Source organism: Gasterosteus aculeatus, chromosome 21 (genome assembly GCF_964276395.1).
Source record: "Gasterosteus aculeatus chromosome 21, fGasAcu3.hap1.1, whole genome shotgun sequence".
NCBI lineage: Eukaryota > Metazoa > Chordata > Actinopteri > Perciformes > Gasterosteidae > Gasterosteus > Gasterosteus aculeatus.
The window spans coordinates 249,686-271,842 of NC_135708.1; the positions used below are offsets into that span (position 1 = coordinate 249,686).

At 44.5% G+C, this 22,157-nt stretch overlaps 1 protein-coding gene and 1 long non-coding RNA gene across 6 annotated transcripts in view; one reads left to right on the top strand and one right to left on the bottom strand.

Annotated features, from left to right (window-relative positions):
* Positions 1-1,084: 1,084 nt before the first annotated feature.
* The window catches only part of arhgef4 (Rho guanine nucleotide exchange factor (GEF) 4), a 30,571-nt gene continuing 9,498 nt past the window's right edge, over positions 1,085-22,157 (top strand). For 2 of the 5 annotated variants that reach the window (XM_040166633.2, XM_078096659.1), the window contains exons 1-5: positions 1,110-1,583; positions 12,515-12,666; positions 19,498-19,677; positions 19,915-20,115; positions 21,907-22,086. In XM_040166633.2, the coding sequence (XP_040022567.1) occupies positions 1,340-1,583; positions 12,515-12,666; positions 19,498-19,677; positions 19,915-20,115; positions 21,907-22,086 (957 nt within the window). In that variant the 5' untranslated portion in view covers positions 1,110-1,339. Of the gene's footprint in view, positions 1,584-12,514; positions 12,667-14,305; positions 15,339-16,046; positions 16,272-19,497; positions 19,678-19,914; positions 20,116-21,906; positions 22,087-22,157 lie in introns of those variants that run through there. The other 3 variants (XM_040166631.2, XM_040166635.2, XM_040166634.2) reach the window with 3 other exon arrangements.
* LOC120811367 (uncharacterized) lies at positions 5,561-12,080 on the bottom strand. The gene is made up of 4 exons (XR_013454311.1): positions 11,964-12,080; positions 6,968-7,028; positions 6,530-6,568; positions 5,561-5,687 (listed from the first exon to the last, which is right to left on the bottom strand). It is a non-coding gene; the product is annotated as an uncharacterized LOC120811367 (long non-coding RNA).

The following is a 22,157-nucleotide window of genomic DNA, read 5'->3' on the forward strand; positions in this document are numbered from 1 at the left end:
CGCGTCCTGTCTCTCAGTAGAGAGGACATGTCCTGTCTCTCAGTAGACACAGTACATGTCCTGTCTCTCAGTAGACAGCACGCGTCCTGTCTCTCAGTAGACAGTACGCGTCCTGTCTCTCAGTAGAGAGGACACGTCCTGTCTCTCAGTAGACAGCACGCGTCCTGTCTCTCAGTAGAGAGGACATGTCCTGTCTCTCAGTAGACACAGTACATGTCCTGTCTCTCAGTAGACAGCACGCGTCCTGTCTCTCAGTAGACACAGTACACGTCCTGTCTCTTAGTAGACACAGTACACGTCCTGTCTCTCAGTAGACAGTACATGTCCTGTCTCTCAGTAGAGAGGATGCGTCCTGTCTCTCAGTAGACACAGTACGCGTCCTGTCTCTCAGTAGACACAGTACATGTCCTGTCTCTCAGTAGACACAGGACGCGTCCTGTCTCTCAGTAGAGAGGACACGTCCTGTCTCTCAGTAGACAGCACGCGTCCTGTCTCTCAGTAGAGAGGACATGTCCTGTCTCTCAGTAGACAGTACGCGTCCTGTCTCTCAGTACATGGTGAAATCGCAGTGCAACAGTCACTCCCCCATAGAGGGCAGTAAAGAGCATCTGAGCCAGTCCCACTGGTATCGTCCTCCATCACTGTGTTAATAAAGGGTTTGTATGGTTTGGTTTGTTCGGTCTGGTACTAATGCAATTTGAATTGTAGTGAGCTAGTTAGATAAAAATCTCTGATTGGTTATTTTCAGGAATCTTTTTAACCAAATGGATGTTTTCCTGTGCCGATGGAGGGTTTCGGGACAGAGGATGTCGCATGTGTACACACTGTAAAGCCCTGAGGCTAATTTGCCATTTGCGATTTTGGGCTCTACAAAATAAAATGAATTGAATTGAATCGGTCAGCCAATGATGGAGTACATTATCAACTTAACAAGAGAATTCAGAAGCCCAATCTATACATTTGCTCTGTAACATGCTGTGAATTTGACAACCAACGGGGTGTGTGTGTGTGTGTTTGGGAGAGGCATTTTTCATCTCCTCTGGATAGATAAGCTACTGCACCATTAGTGAGCTGTCCATGCTGCAGAACCCCCCTGCAGGACCCCCACTGATGTCAGCGAAGAGAGAGATCCAGAGAGGGAGAGGCTGAGCGAGGTGGAGAGGAGCGCTGCTTCTGCTCTACTGTTAATGTAAGAATTTGACAGCTGGAACCAACCTCTGCAAATAGGAGCCTCCTCTGCGCTGTGGCCACCTGCTCGCCTGCCTCGCCTTTTCATTTGCTTTTACCTCCTTGCTCCCTGCATCCTTCACCCCCCTTGTTGTGGTGCATCCGAATTGGGATGCGGACCCAGCAGGGCTCGGAGGGGGGTGTGCCCCTGCCTGGGGGAAGCTGTGGTAGCAGCGGCAGCTCGGGGCTGTCGCCTGGCTCCGACTCGGACAGAGGGAGCCCAACAGGCGTCAAGGTGGACAGCATGGTGGACAGATGTCTTGGGATGGGTGGAGGAGGCGGAGGTAGCTTGGGCGGAACGCTGAGGGGGGTCCTTTCTCGCTATTGGAGCTTAGAGAGTCTGCATTCAACCACAGGTAAGTTCCTTCCACACACAATGCACTTCTGTGCCGATCTCCTTCCAGATCACCCGATTGCTGAGGCCTACGTTATTTCAAAGTCTCCTTTTCATACAAACAGCTCTCTGTAATATACGGTACCACATGTGCACACCCAATGGCCGGCACATCAGAGTAACGTTTGTGTGTTACACAGAATGGGATTGCATGTACAATGTGTGTGTGTGTGTGTCAATGGGCTGACACTGACTGACAGGGTCTGTACTATGTGGATATTTGGGTGGGCTGGCTGCCTTGCTTTCTGATCGTGCAGAAACACAGTATATCTGCTACATACATGCTCACATCGCTGTGTTTGTTGCACTCAAGGCTCTCAGGTAGCATGACGAAGAAGTCAGGACTTTTAAGTTTTTAAGTCATTCCTAACATAAAATGCACATCTTAGCTTTAGTCAGGTCATAGGAAATGACAGCATGTAGATGAAGCAGAGAGAAAGTAGAAATAGGAGGAAGGTTTCTCAAGCATAGTCAAACCAGGAACATCAAAATGTGGCCACCAGGACAATGTCAAAGGCTACTTTGCTCATTATTGAATTATAATAAAAAGAAACATTCAACAAAAAGGTTGTTTGAACAAATTATTACATCACTACATAACATTTCATTTAGCAGACACATTTATCATTACATCACATGTCATTTAGCTGACGCTTTTATCCAAAGCGACTTACAATAAGTGCATTTCAACCATAAGGAAACAAACCCAGAAGAACATGAAACAAAGTGCAATTTCATCAAATAAGCCCATTTACAACCTGCTATAGATAAGACCCATTATAAGTACAAATAAAGTGCTATCATTTGTTAGTGTTTTTATGTCAAGGTAGAGTCTAAAGAGGTGGTTCTTTAGTTTGCGGCTGAAGGCTCTCTGCCTCTACAGAGTAAAATGTCGGATGACTTCTCTTTGACCAAGACGGTACAAACCCATATTAACTTAATGAAGAAAGTACTATTTCTTCAACTATACCAAACCACAAAGTGCTTGAAGTAAGTGAAACCGTGAGTGGTAATAAAGTGCTACCCAGTCCACAGATAGTCGGTAGGTGTGTTTTTACTTGTTTAGGCTGCAGTCCTGATGTCATTGGGGAGCTCATTCTATCATTCGAGAGCCGGGACAGCAAACAGCCTGGGTTTTTGTTGAGTCTTTAGTCTCTGTGATGGAGCAACAAGTAGATTGGAGGATGCAGGGCGGAGTAAGCGGGCAGGGATGAACGGTTCGACCATGCCCTGCATGCTGACTAGATCTGATCTTTTTGCCGCACGGTACGCAAGTACCAATGTATGGATGAGCCACTTAGGTCGAATGCCACTGGCGGGTAGACCTACCAGGAGGGAGTTACAATAGTCAAGGCATGAGAAGACCAGAGCCTGTACCAGAACCTGCGCCACCTTCTGAGTTGAAAGGGAAGTACTCCTGAAGTTGTGCATCATGTATCTACAGAAACAAGTAGTTGCTGTTGCCAATGAGGGAAAGTTGAGTACCAAGGTCCCTAGCAGTTAGGACTGGGGTTAGGACCGAGTTGTAGAAGATGAGGTCGTGAGTGAAGAGCCTTTCCCTAAAAGGGCACATGGTGGAGGGGGACTGGCAGGGTGGGGATGGGGGGAAAGGAGGTTGGAAAAGATCAAGAGCTTTTTGGGTTAGAGAATGAGGATTGGATTCTGGTTTGGAAGAAAGAGTTTATGGCTGCAGAAATAGAGGCAGAGAAAGAGGAGAGAAGAGACTGGTCAGCAAGCAGGTCGTCAGGGATTTGGGATTTTTGACATTTCCATTCTGCTCCTCATAGTGGCTCTCTCTGCACTCACCGACAACCACAGAGCCAGAGAGGACTTGTGGACCTGTTGTGATGGAGGGAGGACTGATAAGACAGGAGGCCAGAGAGAAGGGAGAGAGGGGTCAGGTGATGTGGTAAGGATTTTAGTTTGAGAGAGGGAGAGAGTAAGATAAAGAAGTGGTAATAGACACTGTGAGGTTACAGTAGGTGTAGAGCAGTTTCTGGGTAAAGATAGAGGCGAGGGGTTGATGGCGTTTTGAGTTAAGAGGGGATGGACTGAGTCAGAGAGCGAAAGAAGAAAATAAGAGCCGACCAACAGTTCCATAGGCTCCCTGAGACAAGGTGTGTATGTGTGTATGGAATGGGTGGGATAAATGATAGAGGAAAGGTCTTTGGCAGACACCAACGATCTGTAATGTAAACTTCAGGATAATATATTCTGAAACAATGACATTTACAACGGTTCCCAGAGCCCATGGATGACATCTCATATTGGTTACTTTATTTGACCAGAATATCAGATGTTAACACCATAGGATGTAACCACCACCAGATATAACTGTCACAGTTTGGATTTATTTTCTTGCCTCGTGTATCTTTGGGTTAGTTTCACTTCCTGCCCTGGTGTGTTTTCTCCTGTGATTGTCTGCCGTGTACCTGATTGTTTCATTCTGTGTCCAGTCACCTGCAATTTCCCACTGTATTTAAACAATTTCTGTCCTTTGTCTCCTTGTCGATCCGTCTGCGGTTTTTGTTGTCGTCATACCCTTGTTAAGCTGAAATAGTGCTGTGCATGTTATTTCTTATAGAAGTAGAGAGAGCAGCTTAAGGCTGGTCCAGACTAACCTGAGCCAGGCCTAACCATAAGCGATATCAGAGGAAAGTCTTAAGCTTTATCTAGAAAGAGCTGACCGAATCTGCCCCCCGGACTGAAAGTGGAAGCTGGTTTCACAAAAGAGGAGCTTGGTAACTGAAGGCTGTGGCCCCCATGCTTTCAAGACTCAAGGACAACAAATAACCCACTACGAAGTACTGCTCTCTAGTAGCACAATGTGGTATTATAAGGTGCTTAGGATAAGATGGTGCCCGACAAGGTGGTGCTTTATAGGTAAGGAAAAGTACCATAAATTCTATTCTTAATTTAACAAAGAGCCAATGCAGAGAAAAATTCCCTAAACCCCTTTTAGGAGGAATTCTCCTCCATTTACCATGATACACCACTGTGCTGCTCTCTCCCAGCAACGCTGCCTCCCATTTCCCACTGGTCTTTGTCAAGCTTGACCCCCGGCCACCATTACCTATGTCCCTTCCCTGCACTCAGTGCTGTACATGTGACCACACGCATGATATTTCATGCGTGTGGTCAAGTGCGTGAATATGACTGCGACTTGCCGATCGTTGTGTTAAATCTTTCCTCTGCGATGGCCAACTGGCCACTTTGCCTCACACACACACACACACACACACACACACACACACACAGCCAAATATCCTCTTCTCTGAAGCAAGAAAGCGTGGGGGAGGAGGGTGGATGTCTGAAAGCATCCATCACAAAAATAGGAGGCACAGGGCTCTCCGGGAAATAGGTCGCTGTGTAACAGCCATTCAGCCCGAGGCCTGCCTGTGTTCTACCTCTGCTTAGTCAGTGGGGGGGGGCAGGGTGACACCAGAACAGTACTCCCTGAGTGCTCTTTCATTGTGAACTACTTGTCATCGAGAACAGTGGTTCTCAAACTTTGTAGGTTCAATAGGTTCAATCCTTTTGAAATAATTGCATTAAAATATGTAAACTTTATTGCATATACAAAAAGAATACCTATCACTTTACTTTTGAATACATATTTTAAACATATTAGATTTAAATTTGAAGTAAATACATTTACTTCAAATAGAAGTAAAGAATAGACTTATTTAGAAGTAATAGACTTCTAAATGTCAGTCCTTAATCCATCATTGGTGCAGCCTGTTCATGATTTATGAAGATGTTTAATATGCTTTAGTTCCATATTTGTTGTTTCTGTGAAAATAACAGAGCTACGTGTTAGCCACCAAAGCAAGGTTCCTTCCCCCTTTCAGTCCGCTCTCCATCCTGACCATCTCACTAATAATAATATAGTCAAAAGTGTGGATGTCAAGGGCTTTACAAACCTGCGTGTGCGTACGATGTGCAGTCTGGCTTCCATAGACTCAGAGGAGTAAGGCTCAGGGCTCAGCTGGATGCTTCCTTGCATAACACTTCATACCCCCCCCGCTGCACTTGTCCTCATCAGAGAAGATCAGTGGTGAGTCCTCTGTGTGCAGCACAGGGATGAGGGGCTGTAAGCGTTGTTATCACTTTCTTTGCTTACTTTCAGAAGGTCATTTTCAGTCACATGTGCAAACCAGCAGGCTTTTCCTATGAAGAGGAAACATATTTTGTAGACTTGGACTATTGGTTTACAACTGAAATGTCACACACACGGTGAGAACAGCAGACGGTTTGAAATGGTTTGCTGCATAACCTTCTACATGCTACTCTCACTGTAGGTAGGGGTCAGTCAAAGGCTCATCCCAACGCCCAGTTTCTAACCACTATTCTTCTGCAGTACAACGTTTCCCCACCTCAACTATTTATTTATAAAAGTAGCATTAACGCAGCATGGTTCGGCCTATTTGATGAAATTCCACTTGTTTGTTTCCTTATGCTTGAAATGCACTTATTGTAAGTCGCTTTGAATAACAAGTCAGCTAAATTGAGTAGAACCTCGCAGAATATTCCGATCGGATCCAAACCAGTTTTTTATTTTTACCTGTTGATAAAGCGGCTCATTCGGCCCGAATCCAAAGCGGATCCATTAAATATCTCAGATCAATGAATATGCATCAATAGAAAAAAGAAATTCAACCATAAATTTCAAAATATTTATTAAACAGATTTCAGATATGAAGACCATAACACACACACACACACACACACACACTGATGTGATTAACTCAATAACGTGGAAACGACCAGTGTCAGTCCCAGAAACACAACGTTCTATTAACTCAATGCTCATCAATGCTCTACAGGCAGGAGGATGAGAACTAAGCAGCACATGAACACACGTCATTACGGTGCACGAATGGAAACGCGCAATAAAGTACCACATACCTGCGCGGTGAACACCAGAGGGCCGAGCGTCTGCAGAACCTGCAGCCAGGTGACCCGGGAGAGAGAGAGAGAGGGCAGATCCACCGATCCCTCCTTATGTGGTGGCAAATAAAGGGGGCAATACTGCGAATGGGCAGAAAGCCGTCATCCTGCTACACTTAGCTAAGGTGTAGCTCAGGTCACTCACACAAGGTCTGCATGGGACCCCGTTCAGCACAGCAAGGCCCAAGAAAGAACACGTGCTGCTAGATACTGATAAGCATGGGGACACACAGACAAACACAATGTGAAAGTCATTATTTATCTGTAGGCCACCGCCCTCTAAAGCCTCGATGTTTTGCTCTGACCTAAAAGGAATAGAGCATGTTTTGAAAATTCCACTTAAAATCTTGCTTTTAAACCTATTTAAGTAAAGAAAAGGAGCTTACCTGCACTCACCAAACAAAGGAACGTCAGTGCCGAATATGGAGGAGCGGTGTCTGCGCGTGGTTCTGAACGTCTGAAACGCATAGCGAGAAAGTCAGCGACAGCGTTGGAATGCCCGGACATATGAGCGGCATGAAGAAGGTAATTGTGTGTGAAAAAATGCCAGTTTAGACGGCGAATGAACGGATGGACGGCGTGTTGGAGCGTCCTTTGTTGATTGTCAATAACTGAGAGGTCGTTGAAGTGAATTAGAAATATGGGATATTGTAGTTATTGGACAGGACTCAGCAGTGTTCAATGCTTTAGCAGTGAAGGGGAAGTAATATTCCTCCTCGTTTTGACGTCATTGGGGGGCTCGACAGAACGTTTGGGAACCACTGTCTCACATTTGTGTTATTACGTTAAGTTATTACGGCTTATAATAAACAATGTCATAATAAACATTAGTGTTATTGATTTATGATTAGACCAATAAACAGAAACAATGGATTTTTACTGTTTTCTATCACTTCTCTCCTCTGCTTGATGTTTGTTTTTAATCAGAAAGACCCCAGAAAATACTAAAACACTCACTTCTCCACCGCTTGAATCTGCCATTCTGTTTATTGGTAGAGATCTTCACACTACCTTTGACATTATCTTCATCATATTTTATGTGAATCCTATATAGGGAAACATGAGATTTCTATTGCCCCAAGTGTCAGATTCAGGAGCTGAATATAAAATGTCAAACAGGAAGAAATCAAGATTTGAGTAATACGTTTATTAAGGAGAAATAACTTTACGTTCATTTTTCAAACTGTACTTTTTAGTCAAGTATTTTGGGGCCAGTAATCAACATTTAACTTCACGCGTTTGAAATTCATAACTCAATTTTCAGTAATCTGGGATCTACGCTGCATTTTGCTACATTAATTGGAATAAGTCCTCCAAGCTCCGGTACGCAGGTCAGCTTTTCCTGTTTGTGGTACGAAGCGTCTGCCTCTCACAAGCTGGCAAACATTACACGCGTGTGTATGTGCGGGAATGTGTGTGTGTCCCAGTGTTTGTTCTGTATTATCTGCAGACAGTCAGTGCTGTGTGGACGTGACTCCATTACCAAAATGAATTATGTTGCAGATCAATGCAAAATGAGAAACTGCCGCCTGTCCTGGTCATCCACATCGATCCTCCTCTCAGACTGTGTAATGTGACAAGTCACGACATTCAACATATTTACTGTAACGCATTGAATTAGCTAGTTCTGTTGAGACACCAGACCTGAGTCATTCTGTTTCTCTGAAATCATCATTATGACCACAAATGTCCCAAAGCAACAAGTGGTAAAGTACATCCGAGGACCACCTTCCCAAACCAATCAAAAGAAAAGCCTTTCCTGCCGCAGTCAGCGTTGCATCATCATGGTTCACCAAATCCTAGGCCTGGTCCAGGGGGGACGTTGTCCACAGTTTATCAGGACTGAATGTTGTTGTACCCATGAATACATTTGACCTGGAATGAAGGCGGTGTGATACTTTTGTACTGTTTCGTACATAAACATACAACTTCATAAGAGAAGAGTATTTATAGTTTGTTACTTCCTCCCCTGCCAGAATCAATAGACATAACACGATGTGGCTCAGTGAATGGAACCACTGTTGAGACAATATTGAACTCAGTTTTTTTCCACTTGCCAAACAGGCTCAAACTCTGCACTATTGACCAGTGAAAAGAAAAAGCCTATAACTTTTCTCATCTGCGGAGGACATTTATACATTAAATAGTCCAGAACTAAATATACTATGTCAACACAAATTGACGGCATTCCCAGGAATTTCTGTAGAGACTTTCATGTTTGCAGACATTGGGCCTCTCTGCCTTATAATCCTGAGCCTTTTTCTTTAGCAGCAAATGGCCGATTGCACAGACTCATCGCCAACATGTCTCTGACGATTCCAACCAACATCTTTGGATCGAGCTACTGTTAACCCGCGCTGAACGTAGACATGTGGACAGCTGATCAAGGGGTGTGCAGCTAACAATGCTAACAACAGTACAAACAATTGTCCCTATTATTTCCCTCAGCTATAATGACAAAGACAATACGGTTACATATGACAAGAAGCAGCAAAGAAAAAACATCCGACCACTTCTGATTGTTGGGCCTGACAACACTGATAGGTAGTAGTGTTTTAACAATCCCTCAGTTTATAACCCCGTTTGCCTGTTTCAAATGAAACGCAAAGGACAGGGAAATAAAGTGCATTTTACGGAAAGGAAACCATTTGTTATGAGGAGTGTAAAATTGTAAGTAATAAGAGAATAGACATTCATTTGTTAGGTGTATTCATGAATAGTGCGAGGCTACCAAGTATTTATGCTAAGCTAGGCTAACCAATTCCTGAAACCAACTGTCTAAAACAGAAACATAATATTGATATCTTCTCCTCAAGTTAATGTTCCCCGAGTACGTGGAACGAGCAGGTTTGGTAATCAGCAAGTATGAATTCTACTACATGTAGCGACACGAGGCGTGACGTAAAGATGAGGGCAATTCAAATATTATAAAGTCGCCAGACAACGCCACCCAGGGAATTGTTTTAAATCTTCCAAATAAAACTAAGGGGAGGCACTCAGGTTCGTCGCAAATGAGGCAGAGACGTAATTTGAAACAATGTAATTTCATTAAATTCACGGTTTAAAACAACGGTAAAAAAACCCTCTGCACTCTTGGACAAGCAACAGGGGAACCAATCAGGGCTGAGACTTATGATGATGGACAGTCAAAAGAAAAGGGGACCCAAGGAGCACCATGCGTGAAACTAAAAATGAAGCAACTCAAACATGCAAAACATAACATAAGAGGGACACCACCACCTGGGACACCAAGGTGGTGACCACCACCGCAGACTCAGCACCTGAAGGGGGGAAGAAACTGCTTAACCAAATCACTAAAGAAAATAGCAAATTGACAGACTTGACAACCAATTAAGCGACTCGGTCCCTGTCCTCTCTCTTACATGTACTGCTACAATCGGATCGTCGTCGTGGTGCAGGGGTAGAGAGGGTGTGCTGGGAACCACAAGGTTGCTGGTTCCAGTCCCAGCTGTCCCATGTCCCATGAAGTGTCCCTGTGCAAGACACCTAACCCCTAATTGCTCCCCGTAATAATATAATGTAATACGCCATTTTTTCTGGATAAAAGCATCAGCTAAATGACCTGTAATGACATGTAATTCCTGCATACTGAGTACTGGTTGGTCTCTGGGCTTTGGACAAAGCTGCCATGTATGTCCACTGTGTGCACTCTACTAGGAGGCGTTAATTCAATTCATTTTGTATACCCGGAATGGACAGAATGAACAACATAAAAGATTTACAATATGTTCAATGCATGTGATTATTCAAATAATACGAGTAGCAAAATGATGGTGTACATGACTACAAATAATAGTAGTGTATATAGTATATTAACGATGATCACAAATGCAGAATGTTGTCAGCACACAACATACTGTGGTTAATAGGAGCCAAAAGTATGATGACACATTGTTAAACTGGTTCGTCCTGTACAGCATTTTTGCATGTTCATGGTTGTATCGGTTTCACCAGTGGAAAACGTTATGCCATCACGGCATTAGGAATGAGACAGAATAATACAAACGTTGTGCACATGAACAAAGGCATGTCAATACCTCTACAGCATCACACACAACGGGTCAGGGGGTCCTACACTGCCCCCATGAGGGCACAACCCGATACCTCCACGGCCCTGATGAGGTCAACTATGATGATGTAACAGTATGGCGTGTAAGAAACCGCTGTACGACATCAATACTTCTGCTGCTCAACAACATCCTACTGTGTCCAAGCTCTAGGTTTTCTCCGTTCATCTCGTTGTCAGCTGAAGGCGACGCTTGTGATGTATTTTTAGCTCATCAGCCACAAACACCTGAGAGGATGTTTCTGTGACGGAAACACACCTTTGTTTAAACCTCACAGTATGGAATCATTTCTTCAGGATAATGTTACTCAGAGCTACGACGTTGTAACTGTGGTTTCTAATCATTTGAAAAGGAAAAACACCCTCAGACCGGTTGTCAGGTATTCATTTTTTTCAATTCAGTTAAAATTTGTGACCAAAGAGCATAAACTACAAATTTGCTTCTGAGTGCTTTAGAGGCTGAAACGTCTCCGGGGTCTTTCTCAATAAGCGTTCTTGTGTTCTTGTGGATTCGTGAGACGTCATCAGTCGCAGTCCGAGTCCTCTTCCAGGTCTGAAGTCCGCATCTCACCGAGAGCGCTCATAATACCGCGATGGGACTCGCCCGCCCATTTCATGCATTGGAGCAGACTTGTTCTTGTGAGAGCCAAATATCCCAGAATGCATTGCACCAAAGCAATAAGCAACAATGGCAGAAGAAAATCAACACAATTGTGTTTATAAATACTACTAACGTTATATTTAAGTCACAGAATGTAACTTTAGGACTTTTTAGGAAGTTATTTGTTCAAGCAACATCTCTGGAGTCACTTCATCAACATTGAGCGTCCTTAACATCCAACTCCAGGTTGTGGGAGATGTAAAGTGTAGTTAACAGGACCGTCAGACTCGTCTCAGCCGCCATGATCCCTGAGAGATCATTTAACTGGACGAGGACACCACACTGATTATCAGCCGTCCATTCAAATATGAACTGATTCAATGTTGTTGTTCTATCCAACCGTCTCTGTACTTTATGAAACATTTATAAAGCTGATGCAGTGTGATGTGATACATCATCCCTCAATTAAATGTTTACCTCAGTAACGTTTTGATGGGTTTCTTCCATCCAATAATATATTAGATCTACACCTGTCAGTGTGATCCAGTAACGTTCAGCAGCACCACAAACTGCAGCTGCTCCTCTTCATCATTAGGAAGATGTTCAACAACTCTGATCTGATCCATTGAGACATTTGGCTACTCATTTTATGTCTGACATATAAGAGTTTACTCTGGTGCTCCATAATATATATCGCTCCGTACCTGAGAATCCTGACTCCGAGTCCATTCCCCTGAGAACGCGAGTCCATTCTCGCCCTCTTAAACATTAGGAAAGGGCCTTTGTTATCTGTTGTCCTTCATGGCACCAGCCAACCTTACTCAGTCAGTCGGTCCAGGAAATGTTGTCTAACATGAAAGTGGTCCGTGAGGAAAAGAAGGTTGGGGTTTACATTATAACCATTGGTCACATACTGTTTCACAAATGGCCAAATACATTCAAATCGAGGTGTCAGCTGCCGCTGGCAGCTTAATCGGTTGCTGGGCCTCAGATACAAATATCATCCATTTGAATACTGATGTTTGTCACATTTTGTCTTAATGATTGTTTCTTTTTTTAAGCATTAAAATTCTAAAGAGTTCAAAGTGACGCCATCTTTGTTTTCCACCATACAGTTATTGACTCATTTGAATGTAAATATAAATAAATACTGATGTATTGTATGCGTGTCTACAGCATTGACCCTACCTGCTTATGATGAACAGCTAACCACGCTGTCTTGGTGTTCTGTCCTCCCCGTCCCTCCCTGTCTCAGCATCGGTCGTACCTGACGGGGCTTCAGACAAGGCAGGACTTGGGGAGGAGCTCGGCAGCGAAGATGATCTGCTGTATGAAGACTTCCGTAGTTGCGGCCATCGTTTTGGTCACCCAGGAGGAGGTGGAGGAGAGCAGCTGGCGATCAATGAGGTAGGCACAATCCAGAGGTGGTCTCATTTGACCAGGGTGACAAGCCCAGAAGAAGTTGATTCAGATAAAAGTTTAACAGCTCCTCTCTCACTACGTGTGAGTGTGCGTTTGGTCACAATGATGCACAGGTTTGTTCAAATATTAGTAAGGACAAGTCTGTCCTAAAATATTGGTAGGCAGAACCATTTGCAAACCTTTGCCCACACTTCGGTTGCCCTTCAGGAAAACACGGCCAGTGGTGTGGCCACTGTTTTACTTGTTAGACCAAAGCTTTTTCATACGGTTCAACTTTGCTGAAGTGATCCGTCGGGACAAATATTATTATATAATATTTCAGAGTTTCTCTCACATTGATGCGTGTATAGAATCAAAGCCATGAACGAAACCCCACCTGACATTCCCTTTGACCCCTCTGCCCAATGACTGCAGTCATCATATTATTCACATCATATGTGGACCCCATGAGACACAGGCGAGGTGGAGCGGCTAGCTCCCTGTCAAGACCACAGTCTGTCTCTCAAGGTCAATGACAAGACGAGTTTACTCCCTCGTCTCACAGCGTTTATTGGTGTTCACATCGCTGATGTCTGGTCACATGACTGCACCCTCTCATCGGGAAGTCACAATAGTTTCTCCAATTCCTCCACCGAATCCATCGGGACCTCTCTCCACTCCCCAGACCCCGATACAGCTTGTAGCTGCCCCTCCTGAGCCCGGACCACAAACGTGTGAGGGCGGGAACTAAGCTGCAGCACATTGGGCCTCATTCACCAGTATCGTCTATCGAAGTTATTTCTTACATTTGTTCCCCGTGTGATTCGTGACGTGTTCCTAAACAGAGGAATTGTTTGCAGGTGCGTCTTAGAATGATGAATCCCAACATGCCGTGAATTGAAAGCTCGTGCCTTGTTGCTCAGCTCAGCAAAGGTCAACGCGCTTTAATTCCCATAAGAGGGCATGAGAAGGTAGGACCGGGGACACTCAGAGAACCGTCCCAAACTTCAGTAATTCTGAAGTGGAGATATTGCTGCAAGAAGAAAGTGCAAAACGCTGGCGTAAAATAATAAAAGTAATAAGTTGCAAAATTATAAAGGAGAGAAATATTCCATTTTAAATTAGAATGGACGAAAACGGTTTTGCGCAAACATGTCAGCTCTCATATGTGTGTCGAATGCTCTTGGGTGTGTGTTCATTCTGTTCTCACCTAAGAACAAATGTAAGTGGGGGTCAAGCACAAATTTGTTCTTAAGAACATTTGGGGAATGAGGCCCATTGTTTGTACGCACTTTGGTGCAGTAAACTGGTTTTTCTCTTATCTATAGCTGTTATTCATTGGTCTTTGGTGTCTATCATAAGATCTGAAACCAGTTAGAAGTTATAGTATATATGGATGCAGAAAACATCCCTGTTTGCATACAAACACACATACAGAAACTATTTCCCTTGAGATCCATCCATTATTCTGCGTGGCCTCCGCTCTTCTCCTCCATCTGTCCCTGGCATCCCAACACCGCACCCCCTCCCACACCGGGGTTGCCGGGGCCCTGCCTCAACTATTCTGGTATCCAGGATACGTTGACACACTCTGCGTCCTGATTGGCTACCAGCTATGCAAGGGTGGTCACATGGAAGAGGAAGGGAGGGGGAAAAGAAAAGAGGGTGATCCTGGTCTTTAGATGGATGTCTGAGGCCGCACAGCTTCGTGCACAGCACCGAGCTCCACGCTAGCAGGAACGGAGACACAGCGCGGCCGTCACCGACTGAGGAAGAGGACAGAAGAAAGCAGAGGAAGAACACACAGTTGGATGGAGAGGTAGACACATCCGAGTAAATGTTGAATAGAGACTGAGGTAAAACCGGCGAAACCCGAGGCAGAGGCGGATGAAAGGGAGAGGAGAGAAACGACGCGGAGGCATGAGCACCAACCAGAGAGATGCAGCATCCCGTTCTCCGTCTTTCACCCTGACAGCCGACCGAGCGAGAGACCAGGAACCAAGCCAGAGACAAGACTGCTAGAAGGTAGAAAGCCCGGGGAGGTGCCTTTCCTTAAAGGGGGACGAGGGGGGGGGCGCTCTCACGTAGGCTAACACACAGTCACCCAGCCTCCACCGGCAGGCCGGGCGACGCCGAGCGTCGGCACGGTGGCAGGAGAAGCAGAGGAGGCGACCGCCGGAGCAGAGCGGAGGAGGGGAGCGCCACCCGAGGACGGAGGAGGAGGGCAAGGTGGCGCGGTGTGGTGCGGAGGCTCGGCGCTGAGGAAGAGAAGGCGGGGGAGGGGCAGCGGTGCCGAGGAGGAGGAAGAGGAGGAAGCCAGGGGACTGATGGCTCGTGGCAGCGGCTCAGGAAGGTGGAGCCGGCAGAGGTTGGGATTCTTCAGCACGATGCTGCGCTGCAACCTCCCCCCTGAGACGCAGAAGGTGGTGGTTTTCCTCATCATGATGCTGCTCATCATCATCAACGTGGTGCTAATGTTTCTGCTGGCCTTCCAGTAGAACGGACACACAAGCCAACACCCTGCCACACACGCACACACACACACACACACACACACACACACACACACATCCCTTGTGGACAGAAGGAAATACCACATCGATTGATTAAAACAAAGGACCGATGAGCAGAAGAGGACAAAGCAGATGGGTTTCCAACATGGCAGAAGCAGAACACAGGTACAACCAGGAGGAGGGAAGAGCCCTGTGTGAGAGAACGGGTGAATTGTGTTTAGTCAGAAACATGTTGCTGTATACGACACATGGACCAGTTGTTTTTCCTTCTCGTAACTATAAATGCAGAGGACACTTTGGGGATTTTCAGCAGCAGGAAGAAATGTTGAACTTACACACACTGTTGGTCAAATATGGTTTTAGGTTCTGCACATTCTGAATATGCTGACTGATCAATAGATTAACACACATACAGAACAACCTTACCATAACAATGAACATACAAATCAGCACTTTCAACAAAAGCAGAATAGAATTGATCGGTTTGATCTGATCAGTAATTGAATACCACTTACTATCATATTAATACAATATGATTAAAATATCAACCTTTTCATGACTTGACTGCATGACCATTTAGCTACCACAGTAGCCCCTCCCCAGAATGTCTCATGATCAATTAGCATTTATTTCATAAGCTCCTTATTGAGGTTTTACAGTATTACTGTACTACACGTTGTACTTGCTACTTTACAATAGAAACAGAAACCTTGTGATGAATTGTGATTGACTGTGTTCTTTATTCTCTGCTAGAATTCACTAAAACGTCACCGCTGACACGGATGTTTGTTGCTGATCTTGCAGGGATGACATGTAGGTAATGAAGCAACGGGCCCAATCAAACCCTTTCAGTCTGCTGCTGTAACACTCGTCTGCTACAGCGGGACTCTTCGTGGCCCGTTGTACTAAAGCCCTTGGAGGTGGTCTTCATGGAGAACAGCAGCTTTACGCTTGCAGGTGGAACAGGAAGCAGTCACATGAAAACAATATCAATCCTCCACCTGCTTTGAAATGGCTCCATTTCAACTCTTCTTATTGGACGAGAAGCCGCTGCGAGTAAAGAGGACATTTGTATGTTCTGCCTTGGCACAACATTTGGTGATTACTATATATTAATATAATCCAAATCTGAATCTTGTTGGGTGGCCTTCAGGCAAAACTGGAGCCTGAGCTGGCAGAGAAAAGAGAATATATAAATCATAAGTATGTTCATGTTCCTGTGTACAAGTGTAAGCTGATCTCACAACTTGTGTGTCTGTAGAAATGGCTCCTTTTCTTACCGGGGAAACACCACTGTGCCATGTGTCGTTCTTCACCGCTACCCTGTTCACACGTTACACATTTAATACCCGATCAACGCTCCTTTAGTTCAAGCCATTTTATGCCCGAAACACACGTCCATCTTCAATGGAAGTCAGGGTTTATACAGTTGTTAAATTGGCTTTACGAGTGTAGATGATGTTAATTGTTCTGGGTTTTGTCTAAATAAACGGAAGAATCGAAAAGACAATGAGTAGATGTAACTGGCTGAAAACCAACCTCCACTATAACTCATATTCATGGACTACTTTATTTATTTTAAGGTCTCAAAAATAAATGGCCTTCTTTGTAAACTTTATGTGCAATAATTACAGTACATCTCAATTATTCATCAATGACTAGTGTCAGTCAGTGACACACAAGTCAACATGTACTTGTAGTTTTGTACAGGACACACACAGTGGTCTCCTGGGTGAAAGTACCGGGTTCCACCCATCTACCACTTATGTGTGTAGTAGTTGGTACGTAGTTGGTAGCAAGTCCGGTGCATTGCAGTCACTCTGAGACTACCTGTGTTGCAGTATTTGGTGCATTAAGAGCAGATTGACCCAAAGCGTTTTGAGGGCATCACTTGATTGTACATGACTATATCCAGTTGGGAACCATCGTCGTAGGCTCTGAGCCTTTAGGCTGTAAGCAGTTTAACCTGAGTGTATTTTTGTGTCACTTTAATACAATGATTGGCCTGTCAAGGTGAACTCACTCCAAAGACTCAACAAAAGCTAGATAGATGTGTCATCGAACAAAGCACATGTCATTTCCACAGTCTGATGTGTTTAGAAGTGTGGCCAGGAGCAGCTAATGAGCCCCTCAGTCCGATAAGTCCCAGCCAACTCTGCTGCACACCTTAGGATAGGTAGCACAGCCGCTAGTGTGTGTATGTGCGCCTGTATTAGCCATTGTTCCCATAGTGACACAGCCGGGCTCAATTAGCACTGTCATGATGCTTTACCTGTTAACAGCAACCTGTAGGCTTCCAGTTACAATCACATTTAATGAGGACATTTTTCAAAGAGGATCGTAGAGAGAAGGGCAGCAGAGAGGCAAGATGATGCTTGTTGCCTAGCAACAGCCATATCGTCTGTTTGGCTCGCCAGATAGCAAATGGAAAGTAAAATGTCTTTAATAAGACTAGTGAGGTTGTGTGAAAAGACTTCCAAACGTTGTGATAGGAGGATGGTTGGCTGATGTGGTCCAGCAGGATATCTGTTGTCTGCAGGAATGAGGGTCTGAGCAGCATAATGGACGCTCGGCCATGTTGATACAGGGAACCTGGCAGTATGTACGAGGCGGAATGAAATATGACCACTGCAGTGTCTTCATAAATAACACTGGCTCGCCGGTCTCCTTTTGATCGTTCTTTCTGTCGGCTCGTCTCACAGCCTTTTTCTGTCTTCTCAGTCTTTTTTTGTCATTCCACACGATGAGCCTGGATGTGTGTGTGTATGGGCCTAACCTAAACCTTTACTGTATCCCACACCGATACTGTTTGTGATACTAATTCTATGGAGTACACATTATGCACCAATATTGAAAGTGCCTTGTTCTGGCAGTTAATTGGTTAAGGGAGGTTTTCTACTTAAAATTACAACATTTTGTTTCTATAGTTTTATACAGCTCAAAGACAAGACGTTATATAATCATTATTTTGATCATTTCACATGCAGAATTGGTGGGGTGCCCCTTCAATAGGGTCCATAAAGGTTCCTCTAGGTTGTTGGAGAAACATTTAATGGAAGCAATTCTATTTTTTTAGGTTCACTACATACGTAGCGATGTGGTAGTCATCAAAATTCCCTTCCACTTTATAACTATTTATGTCTCACAAACTCTTTGAGGGTTGGTCCTGAGATTTGGTTCACAGTCACTGTGATTTCAGGACGCATCAGAATAACTTGATCCCTGGACTGTCAGTCAAGAGTCAAGGGAGGCTGGAGTCCCGGCTAACATCGGGCGCCACCTTGGACTGGTCACTAGTCAATCGCAGGGCTAAAATAGAGACAAACAACCATTTACTCTTACATTCACACCTACAGGCAATATAGAGTCATTAACCTCATCGGCAGAACATGTCTTTGGACTGTGGGAGGAAGCCAAAGTATCTGGAAATAACCCACAGAGACACAAAGAGAACATGCAAACTCCACACAAAAAGGCGGCTAGTGTCATGGACAGAGAGCAAGAAAGTGACCAGTCTGGCACTCACCCACCTTTATCCTGTGCAGCTGTTCAGTGGGAGAAAAATGAGCTTCGCCCAACTGCATGGGCTCCTTACTGGGAGGAGCAGGAGATGGAGCCATGGAAGGTGGTTGCACTCCCCATTTAGCTTCAGGTGGTGATGAAAAGTGGTAGCTGGTCAACAGACTGGGGCTGTTGAAAAACTTTCTCTGCAATGCCTCTTCATTGCAACTGGAATCCGCTGCCAGTGTTGTAAATTCCACCGAGTAATTAGCCACAGTTCTGGAACCATGGCAGACGTTAAGCAAGCCTATAGCCGCAAGTACCCACATGTGGGGGTCGAAAACCTTCTTCATCCTGCAAATAAAGTCTTCAAAGGAAAGGGTAGCAACTGGGAGATTAGAATCAACGGCTTCCCCCCAATCCAATTAGCATTCCTCTCAACAGCCCCAAAATATAATGTACTTCAGAAACTTTCGAGGGGAGGGTCAACGGCGTAAAGACCAGAGAACACTGGAGATGGAAACCCTTGCACCTACCCAGGTTTCCAGGGATGGGTTCACTAGAGTGGGAACTACTGGGAGCGGCGCTATAGAGGGCTGGGGGGCGGGGCTTGCAGAATTAGGGATCAATTGTTCTGAGGAGAGTGGGAAGTCTGAATCACAAACAAGTAACTGCTGGGATTTGAAGCGGGCCGTTTCCGTAGTTCCATGTATGTGAACGGACGATTCATATAATTTAATAATACTTTTTGTGGCTAGTTGTTGACCCTTGATATTCATGGTTTGGATTAAAGTCCCACTGCTCTGTGGTGTGTCCTCTGCAGCTGATCAGTGATGGCAGTGTGGTGTATGCTGAGGCCCTGTGGGACCATGTCACAATGGATGACCAGGAGCTGGGCTTCAAGGCCGGAGATGTCATCGAAGTAGTGGACGCCACTAACAAGGAGTGGTGGTGGGGTCGCATCATGGACAGCGAGGGCTGGTTCCCTGCCAGCTTTGTACGGGTGAGATAAACTGTCCTGACTGCTTGAGGAGACACAAATTGACTGTCCATATGACTTTAACGTCTGACTAATGACTCCTGCTGCCAACCTGCCAAATTACTAGCACAACTGTAAACAAGAAGCTTTCACAAATTTCAATTGCAGTTCATATTCATGTTCGAAAACAAAATAGATGTCACGGTGAGGGAAAACCAAAATTCTTCTTGGGGTTTTAATACTTACTTGTGTCCTTATCAGTTGCGTGTGAACCAAGATGAGCCCATGGACGATTATCTTACCCACCTGGAGGACGCACATGCTGGAGAGGAGAACCGGGAAGGTCTGGGCGCGATTCTGGGACCCGGTTTACCTTGCAAAGAACAGATGAGGACCAATGTCATCAATGAGATCATGAGCACAGAGAGAGACTACATCAAGCACCTCAAGGACATCTGTGAGGTCAGTATTAGATTGTGTCTAAACCCCAAACTCACAAATGACTAATTTACCTTAAATTCTATTCTTGGTTTAACAGGGAGCCAGTGCAGAGAAGCTAATAAAGTAGTAATATGATCCCTTTTCTTTGCTCGTGTTAATATACATAGTGCAACTTTCTGAATCAACTGGAGAGGCTTGAGAGACTTATTAGAACAGCCTGATAAAAAGGAATTGGATTAACTTTTCCGCTTTGTTTTGGGACAGGAAGTGCATGATTTTATAAGTGTTACAATGTAAAAACGGCTGTACTTAAAAATGTATTTTTGTTTTTCTCTAATAAAATAACCTCTTTTGTCTGTTTAACATCAGGAAGTTGCTGGTCCTCGAGGTTTTATTTCCTTAAGGCATTTTTAAAGTCTAATGAGTTGGCTGGTCTTGTCTGGCTTGATCGATAGATACAACTGAGTATCGTCTGCATAACAATGAAAGTTTATGCAGTGTTTTCTAATAACATTGCCTAAAGGAAGCATATACAGGATGAATACAATCGGTCTAAGCACAGAACCTTGTGGAACTCCATGACAAACTATGGCAGTCGTCAAGGTCCCACCGTTTACAAACACAAACTGGGATTGATTAGGGGTTTGAGGAAACATAACACTGCAACCGCTGTCACAATAACTACTTTTTGTTGTGCGATATATTGCAGCAAAATGAATTGCGATAAACTATATTACTGTAATTTTCAGACCATTTTATGCCACTGATTACAGTGACAATTACTTTTTCACCTTCAAAGTACGATGCATGTTGTGTTGATGTTGTTGAAGTTTATTTGAATTCCAGTTTGTAACCTTACAAAATGGGAAAAATTCCAAGGGAGGTGAATACTTATGCAAGGCACTGTACGACTTAAACCAGCTGAGTGCGGTTCCTTTTATGCCAATTAAATGTTCGAGTTTCTCTAACAGGATTCAATGATCAATGGTGTCAAATTTTCCCCTGTGCTGTGTCTTTGCAATGATGCACTCTAAATCATTACTAAAAATCATCAAACAAGCCCTTGTTATGTAGTGTCACACAACTTATTTGCGACTGCTTTCTTAAGGATCTTAGAGAGAAAGGGAAGCTGTAGCTCTGGAGCAGGAGTTTCTTAGGAAGGGGTTTAATTACAGCTAGCTTGAAGGGCTGTGGTATGTCAACAAAGACAGATTCCAGTGAATCCAATAGGCACCGGTTCACTCACAGCACCTTTCATGCAAATACGACAGCACAGGAACTAGCCAATCAGATCGCGTTTATGCTCAAGTCTAAAGAGCGCAAAGCTCAAAAATAAAAGATGGCGGACCAAAGTCATAGAATAGGCGGTAGGGACCCCCATCTCCATCTCGCCATCAGTTTGGGGGACCTTAGCCTGAAAAACGTTGAAGACCCCTGGTCTAAAGGAATGTGACTCTCAGTCTGGCTACAGTGCTGAAGAGAAACCTGAGGTTGTTTTAATTTTTGTTGATATTAATGATGAGTATTAAGCTGCTCATTAAGGACGCCCTGCTTATATAATTTAGGATTGTCTCGCCAAACTATCTAAATCATTCTAAATTATAAATAACCGTTCAGGTTCTCGTGCTGTTTGGGTCCAATAAACCCAACCGTAGAGAAACTCTATTCTCTGATTGACTCTCAGGTTGCAGATAATCGTATTGGCTTATTGTGTGGGAATTATCTGTGATCTAATGATGTATTTATTCATATGTTGTGTTTGGCAGTCCATGTCTGTGAAGCATTAATTGATCCTTTTTCTGTTTCTATCAGGGTTACGTCAAACAGTGCCGCAAGAGGACGGATATGTTCACTGAAGAGCAGCTTTGTACCATCTTTGGCAATATTGAAGAGATATACCGATTCCAAAGGAAGTTCCTGAAAGGCCTGGAGAAGAACTTCAACAAGGAGCAGCCGCACCTCAGTGAGATCGGTTGCTGCTTCCTTGAACACGTAAGCTGAGTGGGAGCCAGATAGGTACAGACAACTAGGGCTCCATCCATCTATAGGGCAACCAGGGAAAG